The 26,841-nt window shown below is 37.2% G+C and overlaps 1 protein-coding gene across 2 annotated transcripts in view; it reads right to left on the reverse strand.

Moving 5' to 3' along the window:
* Positions 1-20,062, reverse strand: part of RTN4 (reticulon 4) — a 72,611-nt gene extending 52,549 nt beyond the window's left edge. Inside the window, exon 1 of one of the 2 annotated variants that reach the window (XM_042981402.1) lies at positions 19,220-20,062. In XM_042981402.1, coding sequence (XP_042837336.1) covers positions 19,220-19,778 — 559 coding nt within the window. In that variant the 5' untranslated portion in view covers positions 19,779-20,062. The remainder of the gene's footprint in view (positions 1-19,219) is intronic. The other variant, XM_042981403.1, reaches the window with a different exon arrangement.
* Positions 20,063-26,841: the final 6,779 nt, after the last annotated feature.

The following is a 26,841-nucleotide window of genomic DNA, read 5'->3' on the forward strand; positions in this document are numbered from 1 at the left end:
AAAGTTTATAAACTGGTATTTCAAATATTCACTAAATTTTGAAAAAAAGAAAAACTGTATATTGAGATTCAATCCAAAATTAATCATGAAACAAGAACTGCATTTCTAAAAGCAGTTAGCAAAAAAAAATTTTTCAGAAAAGATCACTATCATTTGGCCCTCAAGAAGGACAGTTGTTCTGACTTCTCCTGAAACAATCATGGATCATGGGATCAAACTGCCTGGGTTCAAATCCCAGATTCATCACTTACAACTGTGCAACCCTGAGAAAAGTTATTACTTATCCCCTCTGTGCCTCCCTTCCTCATCGGTAAAATAAGAATAATAGTACCTCCCTCAAAATGTTGTGCAGGAGGAAGAGGAGAATAAGAAACAGCTTGCCCTAAGTCTCAGGGCTAGGAGGCCAGAAAGCCAGTATGTAAACATGTCTAACTCTTAAGTTATGTGCTTTATCTTTGGAGGGATGAGTTTATAATATAAGTGCAACTGGTGTGAAGTCTTCTTTCTTAATCAGCCCCTCAAGTTTGATCTCCTGAAATATGATAAATTGTCATCCAGGAAATACCCTATAGTTATCTGAAATATTTGGTTATTTTCTTCTACTTCACAATACAATAACATTTAGAGAGACGGTAATGCCGGCCAGGCATTTTTTTCAGATGCTCTTTCAATACTCAAAACCACCCTATGAAGTAGGTACTACTGTTATCCTCATTTCAGAGATGAGGAAACAGGCCTAAGAGTTTAGATAACTTCCCCAGAGTTACAAAACTGAAAAATGATGGATCTGAGACCTGAATCCAGAGTATACAGGTCCATGCTCTTTTCTTTAACTACCCTGCAGTACTTTCTTCCTGGACTTAAGTTTAAAAATTTTTATAAACTAAATTAAGGATGTTAAAGAAAAATTTTGATTGACAACACTTACATATCATAAGCTACCAAATTTCTAAGACTAAAATGCCTACTAATTACTTTCTTCTTTTGAAAAAAATTACTAATTTAGGTTAGTCTTCCTTTTTCTATAAAAGACCCTAACTTTCACAAGTGAATAAACTACTTTATAATATGGGACACTGTATTAAAAGTATAATATTCTGAATTACTGAGACATGTTATGTACATACTTATATTACTGGTCTTACAAAAACGGTCAACAAGTCCCCCTCTTTCTATGATCTTTGTCTATGACTATGTCAAATTCTAACTGTTGGATGAAATTGAAACTTTATTCATCAACCTCATTTGTGCTATTTTGAAGAAACAGAAAAAATAACACTAAGGACTTAATTAATACATACACTAAGTAAAAACACAGTGGCATATTTAAATAAACAAAAACAAGTTTTCACTAAATAATACACAAAAGGGAAGCCAGAACTTTTCTATTAAGTCTCTCTACTCTACTGCCATCAAATTAATACTTCTAACAAGACAGTTCTATTTATTCTCTTGCTCAAAACATTTAAAAGCTCCCAGTCATCTGCTGAATTATACCTGAAACTCTCAGATAAGGTCCTGTACCTTATGGTCCTCACTTAACTGTCTAAACTTATTTCAACAATTTCTCACATGCCATCTATGTTAATCAAACATAAATAATTCTTCCCAACCAAACCCACGCCTCCACCTCCTGCATATCTGAATGCTGACATCCACTAAAACACAAATTTACCACATTCAGCTTTACTTTCTTTTTAAAACTTATCCTTATTTCTGCTCATTTTCTATAACATTTCCAGTTATCTAAGCTCAGAGAATTAAGTAACTTATTCAGTCACATAGCTAGTTAATGACAAAGCTAGAAAACTATAATTAAACTGTGACTACAAACAGATATACATTTCCTTATTACCCTCAGTAAAAAGAACAGAATCACTATACTTACGACAGTATGAAAGATGAATACCATTCATAAAACTTTTTCCAAATGAGCTATTCCTCTTTGTTAGCCCTGATGCTAGATTCATTTCCTTACCCAAGCTTAAATCTTGAGTGTAAATTTAGACTAAAGCTTCAGGGCTGTATGCTTTGAATACTAATTATTTCCATCACACAAGGATCAGTTTCAAAATTAAAGTTCACGAAAGAGATTTATTTTTTAAGTCACTTTTTTAAAAAGTAAAAGGTGGGTGCCTGGGTTCAGTTGGTTGAGCGTCCAACTCTTGATTTTCAGCTGAAGTCATGATCCCAGGGTCATGGGATAGAGTCCAATGGCTCTGTGCTGAGTATGGGGCCTACTTAAGATTCTCTCTCCCTCTGCCCCTCTCTGCCACTCACACTCTCTCTCTAAAATAAAAATTTTTTAATTTAAAAACTTTTTTTTGAATATTAAAAAGTAAAAGTGGTATGCCAGTTTTGAATTTATTACTGGTCAATTCAAAATATGCTATCACGATCTCACCAATGTTCACATACTCTTATACTAAATATTTTCTTTGACATGTTCATTTCAAAACCAGTTTTTCAGCCAAAAGTATAACTGGTCAGTCAATAAAAATCATAAGTAATTTATAAAGCACAGGAAATAAACTTCATTTTAAAGTCACAGAAAAAAACTTTTGCTAGGAGAATAATTATATCAGACTAACTTCTCTCATATAAACAACTGTAAAACTGGGCAAAATATATGAAGCAACTGTCATGAGACACTGGATAACATGAAGTACATGAACATGAAGGGTATAATTCCTGAGAAGAGGAAAGCATGCCAGATGATGCCCTGGCTTTCTACTTGAAGGCACTCTGTCTACAGCACATGGAAAGGAGCCCAAGAATACTAACTCTGGCCAAGTTGAGTTAACAGCTAAGCTGTCTGGAATTTGTGGGGCAAGGTAACATACAAAGGAAAACTTCATAGAAAAGGAGCTCCAGAAATCTGGATAGAGATTCCTTCTAAATCTCTGGTTGAACTATGCAACACATATACAGCACAAGACCTACCAAGACCAAGCAGAGAATCTATGAAAGAGTTGTGAACTAAACATATATTCTGGATGTCAGACTCTGTACTGGAAAACATGATCGAAAGTTTTTGATAAGCCAGAGTGGGGAGATCTTGCTGAACACCCCAAGTATAAAAATGTGACCCGAGGAAAGGCACATCTTAAGAGGAGGATTACTTTAACCCTAAACTAAAGGTTACTTGGTCTAGACTTAGACCACGAGTTAGCAAAATATGGCTCGTAGGCCAAAGTTATATTGGAAGACAGCCATGTCCATTTGTGTGATGTATCCTCTATGGCTACTTTGGCATTACAAGGGCAAACTTATGTATTTAGGAAAGAACCTACATGATGCACAAGCTTAAAATATTTACTGCTTTACCCTTAAAAAAAAAAAAAAAAAAAAGCCAAGCCCTGCTCTAAACCCTAACTTTAAAATCAAAGTTTGAAAAGGTCAAGATGATTTGCCAGCAAACTGACTTCCAGAACAACACTAACACCAAATCCATGGCAACCAGTGTAGAATAAAATATTACTGGACATGAAAAGAAAATATGAGAATAAGAAAGAGAAACATCCAATATAAACAAAGAAATAATGTAAACACTGTATTCATAAGCACTAAAATGAAAATTACAAAAGCTATTAAAATATTCCTACGTAGATACAGTAAAAGATGGACATAACAAGTGAATGGAGAGAGACTCCTGGAAGAGAAATACAGAAGAGAGAACCAAATGAAAATCCTAGGATTGAAAATTATATTAAGTGAAAGAAAAACCCACTAGATGGGACTTAAAGCAGACTGGGCAGTGGAGAAGAAAAGATCAATAAGCTTAAAGAAAGAGCAACAGAACTATCCCAACTGAAGCACAGCATGGAAAAAAGAGAAAGGAAGAGTCTCAGTGACCTGCAAGACAATCAAGCAGTTAAAGTATATGTAATTGGAGTCCCTAAAGAAGGCAAAAGTGACTGAAGCAGAGGAAGGGAGGGAGGGAGGAACAAAGGGAAAGATATAAATGGCCTAAAATTTGACAACTGTGATGGAAAATACCAAATCCACAGATCCAAGAGGCTCAGTGAACCCCGGGTAGAATAAACCAGAAAGAAATACATTGTAGAGATCAAACTGTTGAAAACTAAAGATATAGAAAATCTTAAAAACAAAGGAAATAGGCAGAGAAACAGCCATAAGAATGACCTCAGCTGCCACTGGAAACAATGGAATACGGAAGATAATATCTTTATATGATGACACATCTACCAACCTAGAATTACATACAATCATTATTCACTGACTGCTATTTGTCAGATTGTGTACTAAATTGATATTCCCCAGATCAATACTTAGCAGTGGTCATGTGCAGAGCAGCACAACATTCCAGTCATCTAAAACACGTTCCCAGGTAACGTCAAACAAGGCAACCGTATGCCTTCCTGTTTCAGCTCTCATACTACAAATACGTGTGCTTTCTGCAGTTTATTTAGTGTCATACACTAAATTTTTGTGATTTGTTTAAAATGGCCACTAAGAATAGTGCTTAAGTGCTAGCTAGTATTCTTAACCAAAAGAAGGCCATGATGTACCTTACAGAGAAAACACGTGTGTTAGATGAGCTTCATTCGGGCATAAGTTATAGTTCTGTTGCCCTTGAGTTTAATGTTGATAAATCAACACTATATATTAAGTAACATGTCTTTAAATAGAAACACACATGAAACAAAGATATATTCATCAGGTAACAATACTGTGACTAGAGGTTCACAGGAATCTAACCCTGTATTTTCCCTTGAGGCAATGATTCAGGATTCGCTAATTAAGTGTTTTCCTTGACTTTAGAGAACAGAACTACCATGAACAGTAAGACTGACTGTATTCATCAAAAATATCCTTCAAAAAAACAGATGAATAAAAGTATTATCAGATAAACAAAAGATGAAAACAAAAACTGAAAGAAATTATCATCAAGAGACCTGTACTACAATCAATGTTAAATGCAGTTCTTCACACTGAAGAAAAATGATACTAGATAGTAACCTGGATCTTCAGGAACAAATGAAGAAAAACAAAATTGGTAAATACCTGAGTAAACACAAAATATTCTCGTTCCATAATTTCTTCAAAGAAATGATGAATATCATAAAATGATAAATATATATTGTTATTCTCATTTCTTAATTTCTTTAAAGAATAATTGATTTCTGAAGCTCTAATTACTGTATGCAATATATGTGGAAGCAAAATATAGGACAATAAAAGGACAAAGAATGGAAGGAATATAGAAAAGTATAAAAGAACAAAAGCAGAAGAGACAAAGAGAAAATGAACATGTTTTTTTAATTTTTAAATGTTTATTTATTTTTTGATAGAGACAGAGCGCAAGCAGGGGAGGGGCAGAGAGAGAGGGAGACACAGAATGCCAAGCAGGCTCCAGGCTCTAAGCTGTTAGCATAGAGCTTGACGCAGGGCTGGAACTCACAAACTGCTAGATCATGGCCTGGGCTCAACCAGGTGGCTCAACCAACTGAGTCACCGAAGCGCCCCAAGAAAATGAAGATTTAAATGAGCCATATGAATAATCACACTGAATGTAAATGGATCCAATTAGGAGGCAGAGGTTTTTAGACTAGATAAAAACCATACTTTGGCCCTTTATGGGACACACTTTAAATATAAAAACATAGGTAATTAAAAGTAAAAGAATGTAAAAGGATATATATATCATCCAAACATATACCCTACAAAATCTGAAGTGCCTAATGTTAATGTTGAGCAAAGCAGATTCTAAGACAGAGTATTACCTTGAGATTACCAGAGATAAAGAGGGGCATCAGTTAATGATAAACAAGTAAACAGACATAACACTAAATAGATACACCAACACTAAAGTGTATGGGAAATATATGAAGCAAAAACTAAAGAAAGACATAGACAAATCCACAAATTTTATTTTAAAATTTTAACATTCAAGTCTCACCTGACAGACTAGTCACGCATGCACATACACACACCAATCCAAGAATACAGATGATTTAGACAATACTATCAACAAACTAAACCTGACTTTTATAGAGCACTATAACCAACAACAGAATTCACAACCTTCTCAAGTACACATGGTACATTCACCAATTTAACCATTTCTGGGTCTATAAAACAAGTCTCAGTAAATTTCAAAGGACTGAAGTCATGAAGTATATGTTCTCTGACCACATGAATTAAACTGAAATTACAATAAGACAAAAATATCTGGAAAATCCCCAAATGTATGAAAAGTAAACAACACAATTCTAAATAACACAGAAGAAATTAAAGATTTAATTTTAAATTGAATGATAATGGAAATTTGTGGGATATAGCTAAAGTAATGCTCAGAAATTCACAGCTCTAAACACTTTGAGAAAAAAGAGTTATATTCAAACTTTAAAGTTTCCACCTTAAGAAACTAGAGAAAGAAAACCAAGTTAAACCCAAATAAGTAGAAGAAAATAAATAATAAAAATAAGAGCAGAATCCTATGATACAGAAAACAACCAAATAGAGAAAAATCGGTGAAACTAAAAGCTGGTTCCTTGAAAAGATGAAGATAATTGACAACCCCTAAAATGATCAAGAAAAAGAAAAGAAAAGCAAGTACTAAAAATAAAAGAATTATCACCAACGATCATAAAACCATAAACGATTATGAACAAGTTTATGCCAACAAATAAGACAACTTAAATGGGTGGACAAATTCCTTGATGTCCACTCATCAAGAGGAAAGAACAAATTCCTTGAAGGGCGTACACTTCCAAAAGTGACACAAGCAGAAATAGAAAATCTGAATATCCCTATATCACTTAAATAGAGTATATTTACAATTTAAAACCTTCTCCATAAAGAAAACTCTAAGCCCAAATGGCTTCACTGCTAAACTGCTAAACTCTGTAAATATCTAAAGATGTTTATACAAATTCTTTCAATGTATAAAGAGCAAACACTTCCCAAAACATCTTCTATAATTATGCATTAGTACCAAAACTAAACAAGGATATTACAAGAAAATTAATTTACAAAAATTATTCGTATAAAACCTCTAAACAAAATTACAAAACACTGCTGAGAAATTATAAAGACCTTAACGGAGAGAAAGAGACATCATGTTCATGGATTGAAAGATTTAATGTTAAGTGTTAGGAAAGAGTACTCTATGCTTCCTGTGTTTTTGCACATTTTATAAGCAGAAGGACTGGGTACTGAACACCTTTGTTCCTGACTATCTTTTCAAAGATGTTTATATACGGAACAATCCTGGAGACAGAGATATGTGTCTTCCTTTTGAGCACCAGGCATACTTACTACATCGTACAATTCAGTTTCCCTAAGTTCCTTTCCTTATTCAGCCCATGGCAAGAATAAGTGTCACTTGGCACTCTCCAGTGTTGCTCTACAGGAAATGGGGAGTAGGGAACATGCACAAGAAAATGCTGATATTCCAGCTATTTACATTGCTGAGTAATAAAGTCTTCTATCTCTGACCCAGGTATCTGTGTCTTCTGCCAGCATTCAAGAAACTACGGCAGACTATCCTGTTAGCTTGTTATAATGCTTCAAACCCTCAAATGTCAACTTTCCCCATATTGTTCTTTAGACTCAACGCAATACCAATCAAATTCCAAGCAGACATTTTGTAGACATGATCAAGCTGATTCTAAAATGTATATGCACATACAATAGACATAGAAAGGGCAAAACTATTTTGAAAATAAAAAGTAACACTTGGAGTAGGCACACTACTTGATTCTAAGACTACTTAAAGCTTGTAAAACTATACCAATCAAAAGAGTCTAATACTGGCAAATGGATAGGAAAAAACAAATCAACAGAACAAAACAGATGTATGTCTGGTCACTGATTTTCAACAAAGGTGCCAAAGCAATGAGAAAAGATAAATTCTTTCCAAAAGATAATCTGCCGGGGTAACTGGATATCTTTATGGAAAAGTGAATGTGGATCTGTAACACTTCCACAGACAAACATTAATTCAAAATGTGTGTTAGATTTAAACATAAAAGCTACTTGGGGCACTTGGGTAGCTCAGCTGGTTAAGTGTCCGACTTCCCCTCAGGTCATGATCTTACAATTCATCGGTTCTACACTGATGGCTGGAAGCCTGCTTGGGATTTTGTCTCTCCTTCTCTCTGCCCCTCCCCTGCTTGTTGTACTTGTGCGCGCTCTCTCTCTCTCTCTCTCTCCCCAAATAAATAAACTTAAAAAAATAAAAAAAAATTTTTTTTAATAAACATAAAAGCTAAAAGAAAGCTTCTAGAAAAAAACAGAATATTCACAACCTTGAAGTAGGCAAAGATGTTTTGGACAGCACACAGAAAGCACTAACCAGATAAAAACAGAGAGGGAGGCAGGCAAAACATAAGAGACTCTTAAATATAGAGAACAAACTGAGGGTTGTTGGAGGAGTGTTGCGTGGGAGGGATGGGCTAAATGGGTGATGGGCATTAAGGAAGGCACTTGTTGGTATGAGTATTGGGTGTTATATGTAAGTGATGAATCACTAAATTTTACTCCTGAAACTAATATTATTCTATATGTTAACTAACTTGAATTTAAGTAAAATCTTGGAAGGGAAAAAAAAATTAAATGTATCTATAATCTGCCAAAAAAAAAAAAGCACTAACCATAAAAGAAAAAAACTGATAAATTAAAAGACTTCTTCAAAATTAGAAAATTGCACTCATCAAAAGAAACTATCAATAAAAATAACAGGAAACCATAAATAAAATTAACAAGCAAGCTACAGATTAGGAGAATTATTCACAATGCATACATCTGACAAAAGACTTATCCAGAGTATATAAAGAACTCCCTACAATAAATCAGAAAAAGACATTACAACGCTATGTAACAGCAAGCAAAAGACACATCACAAAAGAAAATATACAGGTAGCCAACAGACATGTAAAAGTCCTCTCATTCATTAGTGATTTAGGAGATCTAAATTACCACTACAATGAGAAATCATTACATACCCACTAAAATGGCTAAAGTTAAAAAGACTGATATCAAATGTTGTTGAGAATGTGAAGCCACCAGAACTCTCGTATATTGCTGATGGAAGTGGAACCACTTTGGAGAACTGTTTGGCAATTTCTTATAAATATATACTTAGCCCATAACTTAGCTGGTTACTCAGTTGGTTACTCAATTCTACTCTCTTTACCCAAGAGAAATGAAAACATATGTTCACAGAAAGGCCTGTATAAGAATGTTCATGGCATTCTTTTGTTCATAATAGCCAGAAGCTATAAATAAATCCATATGTCCATCAACAAGTGAATGAAAAATTAAACTGTGGTATACTCTTATCATGGAATACTACTTAGTGGTAAAAAGGAAATTACTGAGACCTGCAACATCAATGGTAAATCTTAAACACATACTTAATGCAAGTAATCATAGGAGAGTACATGCTGTATGATTCCATTCACATGATGCATTTTGCCTGTTACATAGCATCATGTGAATAGGAACAAACAGGCAAAATTGATCTGTGGTGAAAGAAATCAGAACAGTGTTGTTGGGATTGGGGAGTTGGAAGAAGGACAGAACAAGAATTCAACTGAACTGACTACTAAGGGCCCAAGGGATCTTTTGGGGATGATATAAGTGTTCTACATCTTGACAGCAGTGAGTCAATGAGTGGACGCACTTGTCAGAACACAAAACTGTTAAAACTTAAGATCTATGCATTTTATTGCATGTAAATTATATCTTAATAAAAAAACACAAAGGGGTGCCTGGGTGGCTCAGTTAGCTAGGCCTCTGACTCTTGATTTCTGCTCAGGTCATGATCTCCTGGTTTGTGGGACCAAACCATGTGTCAGGCTCTGTGCTGACACTGTGGAGCCTACTTCAGATTCTCTCTCCCTCCTCTGCCCCTCTCCCGCTTACACATGCATGTTCTCTCTCAAAATAAATAAATAAGCATTTAAAAATAAAAAAATAAAATAACATTAAAATGAAAAAAAGTATATGAGCATTCTTCAACAAATAAATTTTGGAGAGACAGTGCACACAAACAAGGGACAGTCAATAAGACTTATAAAACAAATCAATCCATTTTATTGTTTTTTTAATGTTTATTTTTGAGAGAGAGAGAGAGAGAGCACGTGCACGCACGCATAAGCAGGGGAGGGGCAGAGAGAGAGACACACAGAATCTGAAGGAGACTCCAGGCTCTGAGCTGTCAGCACATGGGGCTTGAACTCATGAGCCATGAAATCATGACCTGAGCCAAAGTCAGAAGCTTAATCGACTGAGCCACCTAGGCGCCTGAAATCAAACCATTTTAATATGCAGACCTTCTTCAGATTCTGATTTTTTTAAGTTTATTTATTTATTTTGAGGGACAGAGAGAGCAAGCAAGGCAGAGAGAGAGTATCCCAAGCAGGCTCCCTGCTGCCAGTGAAGAGCCCAATGTGAAGTTTGAACCCATGAAACCATGAACCCATGAGAGATTATGCATGACCCGAGCTGAAATCAAGAGTCAGAGGCTTAAGCAGCTGAGCCACCCAGGTGCCCTTGGATTCTGATTTCTTAAAACACCATGATAAAAACAAACAAACAAACAAACAAACAAAAAGACCATTTATGACATATAAACACTAGCTGGATATTTGAGGACATTAATTTTTGTTAAATATGTTGGGGAAACATTTGATTATTTAGTGTTGCGGTTATGTTTTGCAAAGTAGTTACAGTTTGCAAAATACATAATGAAATATTTATGAGGGTGTGGGATTGGTAGGATTGACCATGGGTCGATGGCTACTGGGGGCTCAGTGACAGCTAATCAAGTTTCTTTCATTATTCTGTCTCTATGTTTGGAATTTTCCATACGAGAAGTATAATTTTTAAAATCCCTTCAAAAAAGAGATATGGCAATGTAAGCACACTAAAATTCTATATACTGAAGCAATTTTAACCAGTTTTATCCACAACTCTTATAGCAATTAAAATATGTATATTTGATTCTATCAATGCTAACTATAGCTCATGCTGAACATGTTTCACTAACAAAATTTTAGTAAGGTCAAAAGAAAGCTTGGTGGGATAAGAATGAGTAAATGAGAAAGTATGTTGGTAAAAGGTAGTTTTTCAGTCCTTGTTCAAGTGATATCTTAAAGCCCAAATCCTTATAGCATATCTCTATTATGTAGTGTAGAACGGCCTATAAAACATTACATAATGAAATATATGATGTCCTAAGTTGATTTTCATAATTCACCTTATATAAGCAAAAGTACCTAAGTTTTCATCAAATTGTTTTGTATAAAAATTAAAATACCAGAATATCAGAACTTGATAGAATAGTAAACCTTTCTATAATTTAAAAATGATGATTAGTTGAGACTGAGAAGTTTAATTTTTTTTATTTTAATCTTTATTCCTTAGAGAGAAAGAGGCAGAGCATGAGTTGGGGAGGGGCAGAGAGTGAGGGAGACAGACTCCGAAGCAGGCTCCAGGCTCCGCGTTGTCAGCGCAGAGCCCAACGCGGGGCTCAAACTCACAAACTGTGAGATCATGACCTGAGCCGAAGCCAGAGGCTCAACCGAGTGAGCCACCCAGGTGCCGCGAGACTGAGAAGTTTTAAAGGCATGGTTTAAGCATGTTTAACAACTTTCTTAGAACAAAGAAAAAGAAAATTTTTCAAAAGGAAATTCCCTTCTTTTCTGAGATCAAAGACACCAGTAACTTAAAAAAATGTTTTTAATGCTTTAGGTTGCTTTACCTAGCACTGTCAAAACACTAATATAAGTAAATTTAATAATGGCACCTTCCAACTACTCAAGTTTACAAGTCAATCTGTAAAACTGAAGAAAAAATATGCAGACTGACCTAGAACTCAATTAAGGTTTTTTCTCTTTTCACAAAAGCTGTTGACAAGTAGGTAAGTTTATGACTATCCCTACAGTACAATCACAAGGCTCCTCCAGTTTTAAGACAGCAGAAAATTCTTTACAACTAGGAACTTGTGTTTTTCCCTTAATCTGCTACCTATGCCTCTCTTAAGTACAACCTCTACTCATCTTTTTGTCCCCATATTTAGCCCTAAGCATTGCTTAAAAAAAAAAAAAAAAAGGAAAAGGAAAAGGGGTATGCTAATTTTTTAACTAACGTTGAACTTCAAGGGAATACTAACATAACCAAACAACCGGTAAATTTGTTTGAATAACAAAACTTTATAAGCCTTCTTCACCTATGGTAACAATTCCATCAATGGGAAGAACAAACTATTAAAGAAATCATGTTTTTCCTTAAAACTAGAGGACCACTTAAGGCCCTCTCTAAATCTAAGAATTTAGAGACTGCTAAAACAATAGTCCAATATTTAGTAGCCATAGCTCTATACTACGAGAGTATAGAAAATGTTTCTCCCCTTCTCAAAACAAGTTTTTTGTTTTTGTTTTTTTTTTAGAAATAAAAAAGCAAGATTTCTTTCTTTACCTGTCTATCTATAATTAACTGAAAAGAGGGGTCCAAATATCTATATAACCCAGTATATCAAGTGTCTTATACTAAGCAGGCTAGAGTATTTAATAATTACTTTTTAAAGCCTGTATTTCACATAATTACAAACTAATTTTTAAAAATACAGGTTAAAAAAAATACAGGTTAATAAAAACCGTGTTTGTAGAAAAATACATAATACTGGTCCAAAAAAATATCAATTTTCCCCTAAATTAATGATTAAATGTAATGTAGCCCCACTGTAATTTCAACAGAGGAGAGGGAATTAAATAAACAAATTTTAAAGATCAGGTAAAAAGCAGATGACCAGAAAAAGTCATTCTGGAAAAGCCCTATCAGCTATCATTTCACTGGAAAGTTATAGCAATTAAAACAGTCTGATACCTATACATGAAAAGACAAAGTAATGGAAAAGAGGACATATTTCACCGATAATACAAGTATATGACAAAAGTGGCATATCTAAATAGTAAAGATGGATGATTCAACAAATGGTGTTGGGACAAATGAGATATCATATTGAAAAATAAAATTATATCACTACTTCACTTTCTACAACAAAATAAGCTACAGATAATGAAAGGATCAAATATTAAAATGAAATCATAAAAATCATGGAAGTACTAAGAAAAAACATGGGAGAAATTTTTACAATCTTAGAGAAGGCCTTTCTAAGAATTACATTAAACTCAATGACTCGTATGATTCAAAGGCATAAAAGAAAACGATACTTAAATGTGATTACTTAAAATTTCTGCAAAAAATATACTGAAGGTCAAAATACAAACAACAAATCATGAAAAAAAGTTTTCAGGACACAACAAAATGCTAATTTCCTTACAATACATCAAGTGTTCCTACATCTGTAAGAACAAAAACCCAAAAGAATAAGCAAAAGCTGTGATCAGAAAAAAAGTTACTGGCACCTATGCCAAAAAATACTCTGAAATGTAAATTAAAAAAAAGAAAATTTGCTAAACCATTCACTAGATTACCAATACACTGTGTTTATAAAGGCATAAGGAAAAAGGTACTTTAAACACATTATTGGTGGAATAGAGGTTGCAGTAACTTTGCAATACAATTCAGCATTACTTATCAACATTTTAAATGCACATACCCTTTGAACCAGTAATTCTACTTGCATGAATTTATCCCACAATATATATATAACAGCATGTATTCCCAAAGAAATATATATAAGTAAGTGCATAGCAACATTATCTGTAACAAAGTTGAGAAACAACCTAATTAACTATCCATAAGAGACTGATTGAATAAAATATGGAACATCCATATACCTTGTATATGTAAATAAATGCTTTCATTCATATGATTTTTATTGAGAATGTATTGTACTTCTAGGACTATACATCCATAATATCAGTTTACGTCCATAATATCAGATCCATTCAACAAATCTCTGAGTGCCAACACCACATCTAATGCACTGTGATCAACAGTAAAGATATGTCACATAGTCTTTTTCCTCAAGAGAAAAATGTTCAGGGGCACCTGGGTGGCTCAGTCAGTTAAGTATCCGACTTTGGCTGAAGTCATGATCTCACAGTTCCGGAGTTCAAGCCCCGTATCTGGCTCTCTGCAGTCAGCACAGAGCCTGCTTGGAATCCTGTCTCCTTTTCCCTATGCCCCTCCCGTGCTCACTCTCTCTCAATCTCTCTCTCAAAACTAAACAAACATTAAAAAAAAATACTGTAAAAAAAGTTATATAGCCCCTTTCCTCAAGGAGCATATAGTCTGGCAAAGAATAGAAATAAGTAAACATACTATTACCATATACAGTATGATACATATATAGAATGTTATTAGAATACTTAAAAATAATCACCATTTAGAGGTGTCTGGGTGACTCAGTTAGGTCTTGGACTCTTGATTCAGCTCAGGTCATCATCTCACAGTTGGTAAGACTGAGCCCCACACAGGACTCTGCACTGACAGCACAGAGCCTTCTTGGGATTCTCTCTCCCTCTCGCTCTGCCTCTCCTCGGCTCACATGCACAAGGGTGCACTCTTCTCTCTCTCAAAATAAATAAATAAACTTTCGATCTACTTCCAAAAAAATAATAATAATCACCATTCCAAAAAACAAAAAACCAACCACTTAAATGTAAAATTATTAACTCCTCCTTTAGAGTTTAAAAGAATGATGAAGCCATCAGTGTGAGAAGACCTCAGCATCAGTAAAGCTGCGTCCCACCATTTTGCATGCCTATGTCCTATACTAGCTAACCACAAAAGTCACATTTACCCATATAAACACTGATGAATTATGGTCTGCCCTTACAGTTCTCATTACTGGTGCTGCCACACCCAGAGGGACCTTCTAGGGTCTATATTTAGAAAAGGAACAAAAAGTATCAAAGAATATAGTATAAGAGTGATGTGTCTACAACACTGACTTCTACTTAATCAGAAGTTTCAGTAAAGGATCAAGAAATATCATCCACTTGGTACCTTTTCCTGGGCTAGCAAAGTACCTTTAAAATGTGCCATTTAATTTGGGGCCTTGTATCAGCAGTGTTTCAAATAAACTGCTTTTAGGGAGATTATGAAATAACTACATATAAAACAGAGCCAATTATTAGACAATAGATAATATACTTGCTCCTTTTTAGAAATATTTCATATAAGATAGCAAATCTTCTAAGTTTAGAGGGATATAGTGCTAAAATATCATGTTTTTAAATACTACTACTCATACTGAGGTTATTTATCAAAGGCACAAAATATATTTATTCATCATTTCATTTTAAAATGGTTTGAGGGAGTCTGCCAGGTACTAAACACCATTTGACATTTGACGTGGAGCTTCCTATGAGCCAACCTAAAACGTAACTTAACTTATCCATAAGGAGCATACCACCGTTACCAACTTTTATTCCTAGTCCAAAATTAGAAACGGCTTAACAAGAGTAACTATTCCGAATCTGCAAATTCATCAGTTCTTTACCTTGATTGCAATTTCAAAGTAAGATGGGGAATGGATAGGGCATGAGAGTTCCTTCTTTAGAGGCACCTGCTTCCTAGAAATGCATATCACTGTTCAATTAGCCTTTGTATTAAGAACTAGTACTTAAGATTTAAACTATACATCACTCAAAATCTTTTAGCATTTCTACTATGTGCTCCTATGCCAATACACATGATCATATAATAAATGACTTCATAAAAGACTAGTAATTTTTAGTCCCAAGCCATAAACTATACTTACGAGCAATATTCAATTCTATACAAATGTCCATTGCAATTAACAAATTTGGACAGTCTCTGAAATTGATTTAGTAAGCCCAACACTTTCTTTGTATTTACATCCCCTGCCTCCAAGCTCTATCAATTCTTCTTTCATAAAACCTTTTTTTAACCTAACTATAAAAATTGAGATTTGCAGCCAAAAAAATCCTACTTCTTAGAGTTTCTTATATTCTTCCCTTCTATTCCATTTTCACTGACTGAAGGTAGTAGTAAACTAGTTCAGGCTCTACTCACCTCTTTCAAAACACCTGCAAAAGCATTCTAAATAGTTCTGTTTTTCTTTCCAACCTAACTTGAGTACTGTCGTTAATTCATTTTTCTAACACTGCTTTAACAATGGCATGCCTCAGTTCAATAATCTCCAATGGCCTCACAATGAGTAAAGCAGTAATTCAGGACAAAAGAGAAAAATAATGAAAGAACTTTTACATTTTGGAAACAATAACAAAAACATTTTTTGTTTCATAATATAAATTACCAAAGCCAAGAGCAACTGTGGATGGCAGAGCATGGATAAAAACAGGATAATAAAACCCTAATACCTTAATTCAGTTATTCAATACCCCTCAGAATCCAGATCTACCGCGAGTTTTCAATCTTAATTAACACTGGTTTAGAACATGCCCAAAGGCCAGTGCAATGTCATTGTTAATGATGTTTACATTTCTCTCAATGCAATTTTTATGCAGCATTTCCCTGGAGTACCTTCAAAGCCCATTAACCAAGCATCTTTTCAACTTGAAGCCAAATGTTTCTCCATGGAAAATGGTCAAGTGAGAGGCTTCCATCTCATTTCACTACTGTACAATGGGGATGTTCCAAGAACAGTAAACAACAAAATTCAAAATTATTCAAAAATAATGTAAACAATGTTAAATGCACAAGTGTCAGGAGTCTGCCTAACTCAGTAAATATAACCCTCTTCCCATAGGGCTGGTCTGTTTTGAACCATGCTCTGCACATCTCTCACCTTGTCTTTACTCACATCAGTCCTCTTGGTTCCTCTAAATCTTCAAACTGTATTTTTGTTTCAAATCACAATATAATTATTAAAGAGTATATTTCTAAAATAATTAAAAAAAAAAAAAAAACTTTTTACAATGGCCTATTAGAGACCCCAAATGAGCTAAGTGTAGCCCACCTCCCCACCCTCACGTTACACCACTCTGTCTCCAGCTTTTTTCATTAGTCTTACTAGACTTTCAAACACCCAAAGCTAATTCCTGCCTCAAGGCTTTTGCCTCCTTGAGGGTTGCTTGGAAATTTTTATCTGCAGCTTAAAATCTCACCTCCTCAGAAAGGCCTTTCTCAGTGCCACACTACTTAAAAGGCACTCCCCCCCACCACACCTCAGTAATTTTCCATGCCATCATCCAATTTATTTTCCTCGTAACACTTACCACTATTCTGAGTTTCTTATTTATGTGCTTATTATCTATACTCCCTGCATAGGGAGCATATGTGTCTTGTTTATTGCTATACCCTCATAGCCCAGAACAGAACCTGTCTCAGTTGAATGAATGAATAAACTGTTAAGAACCTAAGACTCACTAAAATGGTTTAACTATCCATGACTATAATCGTGATGTTCAGCGGTTCACTAAGGCAACTAAAGTTTCTAAATAGGTATCATAAATACAGAATTAGGGAACCATATAAAGGTAAGAGTCCCTGAGTAGGCAATATTCTTTCTCCTTTGTCTTCCAAACTTAGTATTCCAAAAGTCAAAATTCCGAGAATGCTGTCACCTCCTGAATCCCGAATGTTCAAAGATCAGAACCCTTCTCCTGTTTCCATATTGGAATACAAGATGACAAATTGGTATGCTTTTGTTAATCCTTAAACTGCCCATTTGCAAATTTACTACTTTATATTATTCTACCTCACTTTAGTTCTCTTAAATGTGTTTTTGACTCAGGAAAAGAAAAAAATCGTGTTACTCCTCATCTTCTAATATCTTCAGTGTAATGATTATTGTTTTGATTAATGCTTTGGGGTGTGTCATCAAAATGTTATTCAGAAACATCACAAACGGCTTACTTTACTGCTGTGGAGAAACGAACTGAAAAATATATGTATTTTCTGTGATCTCAGATTGATTCTCTTCTTCTAGAAAACGAACTATTTCTAAAATCCAATAAAGCTATGAAGATTTCTCAGCAGGCAGTTAAACTACCTGATTCTTGCCCTTTTATGCATTAAGAAAGATCCTACTGCTGGTGGGACACTTTGTCCCCAAAGTAACAAGCTACATGTTAATAAACTAGTAACTTGTCTAATAAGATTTAACATCTCTAACAAACTTGATTTTTTTTCTCTTCCAAAATAAAAAATTTCCCAAAATGAAAAGGGTAATAAAACAATGTTCCTTTAAAAAAAAAATACAATCAGGTACTAAAGTGAATGAAAATATTTGGAAACTATTTATAAACTATGCAGATTTGTCTCTGTCGACCTAAAACATAGAACTTCTAAGAAATAGTATTTCTAACCACTACAAGAAAACATCTGTCTCAAAACATTGTATTAAAGGCTCCTGACAAATCTGCCACAAATTCAATTGGCCTATTCGCGGCAAAAAATCCACAGGTTTCCTCTTCTTTAAGAACGTCAACCATTTTGCCTTTTTCCTCTACGATTCATTATAATGCATCAAGAGCCTAAACCACAGCAACAGCAATCCGTCTCATTCTGCAGCTAAGACCCTGGCAGAACTGCTCCCCTCGGGCCACAAATGCCCAGATCCCACTTCCCAGGCTCGGTTTAGCTAGGGAGTCGCCACATCACAACCCGGATAAACTGGGCGGTGCCAGGACTTTGCCAGAACTCTGGCCTTCCCAATTCTCCACGCGCCACACCACTGGAGGCGCTCTCCCGTCACTGCGGTTGGGTCAGTGTGGATGTTTTCCACTGGGCCAGCTCCCCACCAGCGCCAAGAATCGAGAGGGAGGGGGATGAGGTGCTAGGGGGCCACCCAAGCCAGGGAGGTGAGGAGGGGGCCCAGGGCTCAACGCTGGCAAACAGACTAGCAGCGAAACTGCGCCTTTTCCCTAGGAATGACCCAGCCTGGGAGACAAAAGATTAAGGGCGCCAAGGCCTTTCCATCCTCACCCGGGAACTTAGCCAGCCCAACGCTCAACCCTAGTTCCTCGATACAAACCCAGCTCCTATTAGGGGTGGATGCCTAACTTCCGGGACGCAGAGGGATAGGGACTATAGGGAAGAAGCCGGGAGCCGACGGGGTGCACGTGTTCCCCGATACCGAGACAGACAATAAAGAACAAGCCCGGGTTTCCTCGGCCGCCCCACCCTGCTCCTGGCGGCTCCCACCAGCGGGGGCGCCTTCGCCCCAAGGTCCACGGACAAAGCCCCTCGGGGCCGGAGAGGAGGGCTCCGCCCGAGGCATCTGGGGGTGCACACAAAAGACAGAGGGCGCGAGGGACTGCGCGAGGAGTAAGGGCACGGCACTCACCCACTGAGCCTGAGGAGCCCCTGCGCTTGGGCGCGGCCGGGGTGGAGGGGGGCGCGGCGGGGGCCGGGGCGGGTGGGGTCCACACGGGCTCGGCCTGGGGGCTCACGCTGGCCGGGGGAGGAGGAGGAGGCCGGGCCGGAGGCTCATCGTCCTCGGGGAGCTTGGAGGGCGAGGCTGCGGCAGCGGAGGGCAGGGATGGCGCGGGCACCGAGGGCGACACAGGGCTCGGGTCCCAAGACGGCGGCCGCTCCGGGGCTGCGGGGGGCGCGGCCGGCAGTGGCCCCCGGGGCGCCGGAGGCACGAAGTCACTGCCGAAGTCCAGCAGGGGCGCGCCAGCGGCGGGGGCGGTGGGCACTGGGGCTGCCGACAGCCCAGCGGCGGGCTTCCTCTCCAGTACCTCCAGCTCTTCTAAGTCCTCGTCCTCGTCCTCCTCGTCTTCCTCCTCGTCTTCCTCCTCGTCCTCGGGCTCCCTCACGAACTGGTACTTGAACGGGGGCTGAGGCCGGGGTGGACTGTCCGACGAAGAGGAGACCAGAGGCGACTGGTCCATGTCTTCCATGGCTTGCGGGTCGGAGATGATGCTGCAGCTGCTGGCTCCACGGGACGCTTCTCTTCAGAGCCGCGGGCGGTTGTGGGGGTTGGGGAGGACTGAGAGGGGCAGGGCCGAACAAGCCCAGGGACCTGCAGTGGCGACAGCTCCCGGAACAATGAGACTGCTCCTCCTGCCTCCGCGCCCGTGATGCGCCACCCGCCCAGTCCCCAGTTGCCGCCACCGCCCAGACGAGCGAAGGAGACAGGCCAGCAGATTCTCCGCCCAGTTTGGCGTGACTTACCCTCCCCGGCGGGGAGAGGCAGGGTCTGGCGCGGGAGGGAGAGAGCCAATCGGCTACGGGATAGAGACGACGGGCAACCAGCTGGCCCAATGGAAAGAGAAAGAGAGAAAAGTGGGTGGGGCTTTTTGCACTTCCTCTCTCCTACCGGCTGGGGTGGTTTCGATGGGTGGGGCTTGGAGCTGGGAGACCCACCCTTCACCTTGGGTACTTGCGGGTTGGGCCGGGGTCTCTACTTGTCTTGGAGCTAGAGGTCTGCCTGCGGCCCTAGGGCTCCATAAGCGTGCGGTAGGGCTGGCGGTCTGCCCTGAAGGGTCCGAGAGGTTCTTGGCTCCGCACCCCCGGAAGGGCGTTATCCTGGGGGACTGGGGGTGGTAACTTTCCTCCCAGGAAAGGAAAAACCCAGGGTTGAGAAATGTACTATGAAGTAGGCCCTAAAGATTTATGTATACAGTAAGAATTAAAAGATTTTGAAATAAAAAGATTACATTTTTTCAAACTTAAATCACCAGGCCAACTCATCACTACTACCTGCAACCTCCTTAAAAGAAAAGAAATTTTTTTGACAGCTTTAATGTTGTTCTCTATTCAAACTGCAGGCCCTGGATGAAGTAGGCAAAACAGAGCTGGGCTTGGACAGTCTGGAGGACTAAAATCATTTCAAACTCGTCTCATCTCCTTCCAGGACGGTTTTGGGATCTGCCTGCTGCTGGACTCACATGGTAGAAAGATGAGTCACCCAAAGAGAGAGAGAGAGAAAGTGGAAACAAAACGATGCCTTGGAAGGCAAATTTGATTCACATTACATTTCAGTCACCTTAGGATCATGAGTCAACATTTCAGATGATTCAGGCCTTCTGGGAGTCAGGAAGCCCAGTATTGGTTTGTTTGATATGCTGGAATGAGCATGATCCCCATTCTACTTTTTCCAAAATGGGAGAGGGAGTTTAAAGGAAAGTGGTCACAGAACATACAAGTATCAGCATGCAAAGGGGTTAGAGTCCCTTTTATGGTTCTGGTATATCTTACAGAAATATTCACTGCATTCCTACTGTGGAGGCCCTGGAGACAGGATGACCTGCTTGCAGATTGCTCACAGTCTAGGCCTGCCCTGTCCAATATCTTAGTCACTGGCCACTTGTGGCTAATGAGCACTTGAAGTATGACTACATGAAATGAGATGTGCCGTAAGTTTAAAATGCACAGATTTTGAGTATCAGTATAAAAAAAATTAAAACATCTCAATTTCTATATGGTTACATTTTGTAATTCATGCTGTTGATGTGTTGGAAGAAGTATATTAAATTGTTTTCACTTTTTTTATTACTTTTTAAATGTAGCTTCTAAAATATTTTAAATATATGTATGATTACGTATTTCTTTTGGGCAGTGCTAGTCTAAATAATTAAGAAATTTTGATTGCCATGGGGAATCATTAGGGTTATTTAAGTAAATTCTTAGCTCAAACTAATTAATATTACTCCAGGCTTAATTTAGGTATTAAAAAGGAAAGGCAGTGGTTAGGGAAGAAGGAAGGAGAAATGAATAGGTGGAACACAGGAGATTTTTAGGGCAACAGAATTATTCTGTATGATACTGTAATGGTGGACACATGACATTATACTTTTGGCAAAACCCATCGACTGTCCATCACAAAGAGTGAACCCTAATGTAATGGAGGTTAGTTAATAATATATCAATACTGGTTCATCACTTGTACCATACCAAGATGTTAGTAATAGGGGATGGTTGGAGAGTGGGCATGGTACTCCCTGTACTTTCTGTTCAATTTTTCTGTAAATCTAAAATTGCTCTAAGAAACAAAATGTGTTAATTCTTTAAGAAGGGAAGGGTAGAACGAGATTTCCTGGGAACATTACCCGATCCGGTTAGCACCACGACATTCAGGACCTGGCATATCCATTCCACAAAGACCAACTGGTTTTATTTCTACAAAATGGCTGAGGTACTTTGAGTTTATTTGTTTTTTATTTTGTGTCATTTTTGAAGAGTAGGAAGAGAGAAACATTAGTGTAGAATTTGGGGGTGGAAAGTTTAATGCCAAACTAAAAATTTTAAACAAAACAGATACCCACAATGATTATTAAAAGTCATGTTTCAAGTATTCGTCAAAAATTATCAGAAATGTATATGATCTTCAACCCCATACACATACAAAAATATACTAGCAAAATTTTATGGTATGAACTTTTTCTGTTATGTAGCAACTTAGCTATCAGTAGTTCAGTCTTCACTGTACTGTTTTCCCCACTATAATTGTTCTGAAACTCCTTAATAGAAAAATTTTACAGTTTTCATATATTATTTGTAAGTTGCTTGCTTATATGATATCTCCACATTCATATATATGTGTGCCTGCTATTACTAAAATAGTCTCAAGGGAATATCTTTAATTTATTAAAAGTGTCGTAAAAGGATAATTATGGAAAAGTGGTAGATTTACAACTTTTATAATAAATGGTAAATATTGAGGCAATAATATAAGCACTCTCCTCTGAAGAAGAAGAAAAATAACAATCTTATTGAGCTCAGGGACTTCTAAAATGTAAGTATTTGATGGATGAATTAAGAGTAAAGAGTTTACCCAGTGTTCGTAGAATGATCAACAAAGGATAAGGAAAGGAGACTGTTGCTGACATACCAGAATCAAAAGTAGAGTTAGTTACACATTAGGATAACTACATATAAATATCACTCTCGCTAACAAGAAAATTCTGATGGGCATTTGAAATGCTTAAAGGAAGAATGTAAATTCTTGATCATAATAATAGTTAGAAAAAGAATTATTCAATGAATTACTTTTGAAATTATCTTACCAGAAGTAGAAGATTAAAGTTTTCAGATACCACAAGTTAGTAACTGTTCTGTTAGAACACTACAAGAAATCCATTCATCCTGATGGAATTATAGAATCTCAGAGTTGGAAGGAATCTGGGAGATCAGTTTGACCAATTTCCTTACCATTACAAGAATTCCCTACAGAAGGTTTTTTCAAGTTGACCATCGGTGCTAGGTTAAAAACAGCCACAAACTCTTTGCAACAACTCCCATTCAGAGGTAAAGTCAGTTTCCCCACCCCTTCTGAGCTGGCCTTGTGACTTTCTTGACCAATAGAATGCTCTGGAAGTGAGTTCCAAGCCTAACTAGCAAAGGCACTGCAGCTTCTATTCTCACTGTCTTGGAACACTGAGGCTAAAGATGAGATACACATGGGGAAAGAGACCTAGCTGACTCTCTGGGAGCTGAGGTCCCAGAAATGTGAGACCATTTCAGATTCTGCAGCCAACCCACAGAATCATAAAAAGTAATAAATCATTGTTTTAAACTACTACCTTTTGGGATGGTTCATTACAGAACAAAAGCTAGTTTAAACATCATCTGTTTTGTGCTTTACTCATTCGTATATGAAATATTTATTGGGTATTTACTCTTCATCATGCACATGGAATACAGCACTGAACAACTCAGCACAAATGTGCCTGGACATTTTCAGGGAGACTCACCGCTTAAGGAAATATCCCGTCCTGTTTCTATTATATTATACCTTATTGCAGAAAGCTCAATTGATACCTAATCCATGTACACAGAACAGGTTATTTGTCCTTCTATCATGTATGCCCCATGAAAGAGTTAAAAGGCATAGGATAGCTATATTCTTGTCTACATATGTAGAGTGGGTTCAGCAACCACAGGAGAAAGATGAGAGGTTAATTCCTGACAAACTTATATCAAGAGCTGTGCACAACTTTTTTGTCTACTGGAAATGACTTGCCAATATTCAAGATCACCACTGAATTACATTCAACCTTTGTCTTTAAAAAACAAAACAAAACAAAACAAAACAAAACAAAACAAAACCTGAAACATCATGTTGGCAGTCCTAAGGGGAAAACTAAAAACTTGCTGTGTCATTGTCCCTACCATTTTTCATGAAATGCAGTTCATGGTTCTGGTTAACATCTTGACTTATACTAAGTTCATTCTATAATGAGAATAGAAATAGAAGTATTATAAGATCAACATCTTCAGCCATGCTAGTTAAGCGTTGAAAATTATTGGGACACCTGGGTGGCTCAGTTGGTTAAGCGTCTAATTTCAACTGAGGTCAGAATCTCGCAGTTCATGGGTTAGAGGCCTGTGTGGAGCTCTGTGCTGACAGCTCAGAACCTGGAGCCTGCTTCGGATTCTGTGTCTCCCTCCCTCTCTGCCCCTCCCCCATTCATGCTCTGTCTTTCTCACTCTTTCTCTCAAAAATAAATAAACATTAAAAAAGTAAGAAAGAAAGAAAATTACTGTTGGACCTAAAATCAAGTTTTTAAGTTCCAAGAAGAAATCACATAAAAGCCAAGTGAAAGTCATAATTAAAATTGAACCTAGTCTTTCTCCTTTAACCTTCTTTGGTCCTCCACATTAATACTGCATTCCATTAGGCTAAATTCAATATGCACCATTTCTCTGGTGAAATTTATTGTGATCTAATATAAAAACTATTTTTGATTCAGAAGAAAATTAATTTTGATCTAGCAGCACAAATCCAAGCAGAGAAATTCTTAAACCATCTTAGACAAATAAAAATCTATCCTCATGAGAAAAAAGAACTACAGAAAAGAGTTCACAAAATGATCTGAGTTATAAATAACTCATTCCAGCATCTCACCTATTCTTCCTAATACCTAAAAACTGAAGTATAATTTCTGCTGTTTTATTTTCAGTGGAAATAGAAACCAGGTATTCACTATCTTTACAATAAACATGACTCATTTACTCAACTAAAATCTATTGAGCTTCTAGGTTCTGGTGATAAAGGGTAAATAAAACACACTTCTTACCATCAAGGAACATATAATCTAGTTTATAGAAAAATATATAGGTATGTATACACATATATGTGTAAACATATTCATATATATGTGTATATATGTATGTGAATATATAGAATATACATATATTAATATAATTCATACTCTAAGTATATAATATGTATATTATATACTTACATAATTAATACAATATAATTCATGCTATATATATGTATATATTAGAGAAAGAGTGAAACAGACATATTCCAGCAGAGTTTGGGAAGGCTTCATAAAAGGTGCTACTCTTTTAAGGTAAAGAAAGAAGGGAAGGCATCTAATGAAGGAAAAATAGCACCTATAGAGGAAGAGGAGTTAAACTCCAATATAGATTCAAGGCATAGAGAGACATCGGGTATGGTTAGAGAGTAGAAAATGACTGAAGATAAAACCAAATAAAGAAATCAAATACAGACTATGAAGGGTCTCAAATGCCATGCTAAAGAGTGAAGCTATTATTCTCTACGTAAAGAGTTACTAAAAGTCTTTAAGCAAAATGGGGACACCTGGGTGGCTGATTGGATTAAGCATCCAACTCTTCATCTAGGTTCAGGTCATGATCTCACAGTTCCTGGGATCAAGCCCCTCACTGGGCTCTGCTCTGACAGTGCAGAGCCTGCTTGGGATTTTCTCTCTCTTCCTCTCTCTCTCTGCCCCTTCCCCATGCTCTCTGTCTCTCTCTGTCTCTCTTACTCTCAAAATAAATAAATAAACTTAAAAAAAAAAAAGGCTTTAAGTAAAATGGTGAGATGACCTGATTGCTAATTTACAAAAATAGTAGTGATAGTGTTATAAACATAGATGAGTATGGATGCTAGAATAAGGAAATAACATTTAGGATGCAATTATATAATATTACAGGTAATCTTTGCCCAGTAACTTGATTATAGCTACTATAGTTTAAGTGAAACATAATTACTGCTTAGAGTTTGGGCAAAAAATTGATGAAAGCCTGAACCAATAGTTCAGGAAATAGGAGAAGATAAAATTGAAAAACACTGAAGAAGCTGAATTCATAGAATTTGGTGACTAATAGGATGGAGGGGCTGATGGAAAAGAAGAAGAGCTGAAATAAGCTTTATGCTTAGGTGGCAAGGTATATTGGTGCTACCATGGTGAAAGCAAAGAAATCAGGAGAGGAAGCACAGAACTGGTGAGTAATGCTGGGGAGAATATAATGACCTTAATTTTTAGATACATTGACCTTGAGTTGCCTTTGGAATATTGAGTAGAAACAATCAGGAAGCAGCTGCAAAGCCAGGGCTGAGACTTAGGATGACGTTGTAGTCTGGACAGCAGGTACCTAAGTGTTAGTTAAGTTTCATGGGTAAAGTCTTGGGGGGAAAGTGTGGGGTGGGGGCAGTGGAGCAGGTTGATGCATATTGTTTGCTATTCTCAGAGAACAGGGCCTAGAAAGGAGCCATGGGAAACACCAACACGAAATATCTCTGGATGTACTAGAACAATGCTATTTCCACATAATCTTTACTTTTCCTGGGCAAAACAAAAAACCTCCCTTTTGCTTTTCTTCATAGGTCTAGTTGTTCAGTTTCATTTTATCTTCTCCATCCTCTTTAAATATTAAACTCAGAACTCCAAGTAGTATTCCAGTAAGTACTCAATATAATTACATTTAGCACTAAGTAATCTATAGCAGTAGGGACAATACCAATAATTTAAACCACAGATAATCCTTAAACCCTCATTAAGCTGGTAGCGCCAGCCTCTTAGCCAAAAACAAGTAGTAGAATTGCCTGGTGGTCTTTAACCTCTACGTGTAACTGACCACCCTCTAATGAAGGTGCTGAAGAGAAGGAAATGGTTGAAAGAAAAGCAATAAGAGATTAAGCAAGCTCCATTAAATTAAAAAATTAACTAGACAATAAATGGTTCTTTTGTATACTACTTGTATTTA

This window comes from Panthera tigris, chromosome A3, assembly GCF_018350195.1.
Source record: "Panthera tigris isolate Pti1 chromosome A3, P.tigris_Pti1_mat1.1, whole genome shotgun sequence".
Taxonomy (NCBI): domain Eukaryota; kingdom Metazoa; phylum Chordata; class Mammalia; order Carnivora; family Felidae; genus Panthera; species Panthera tigris.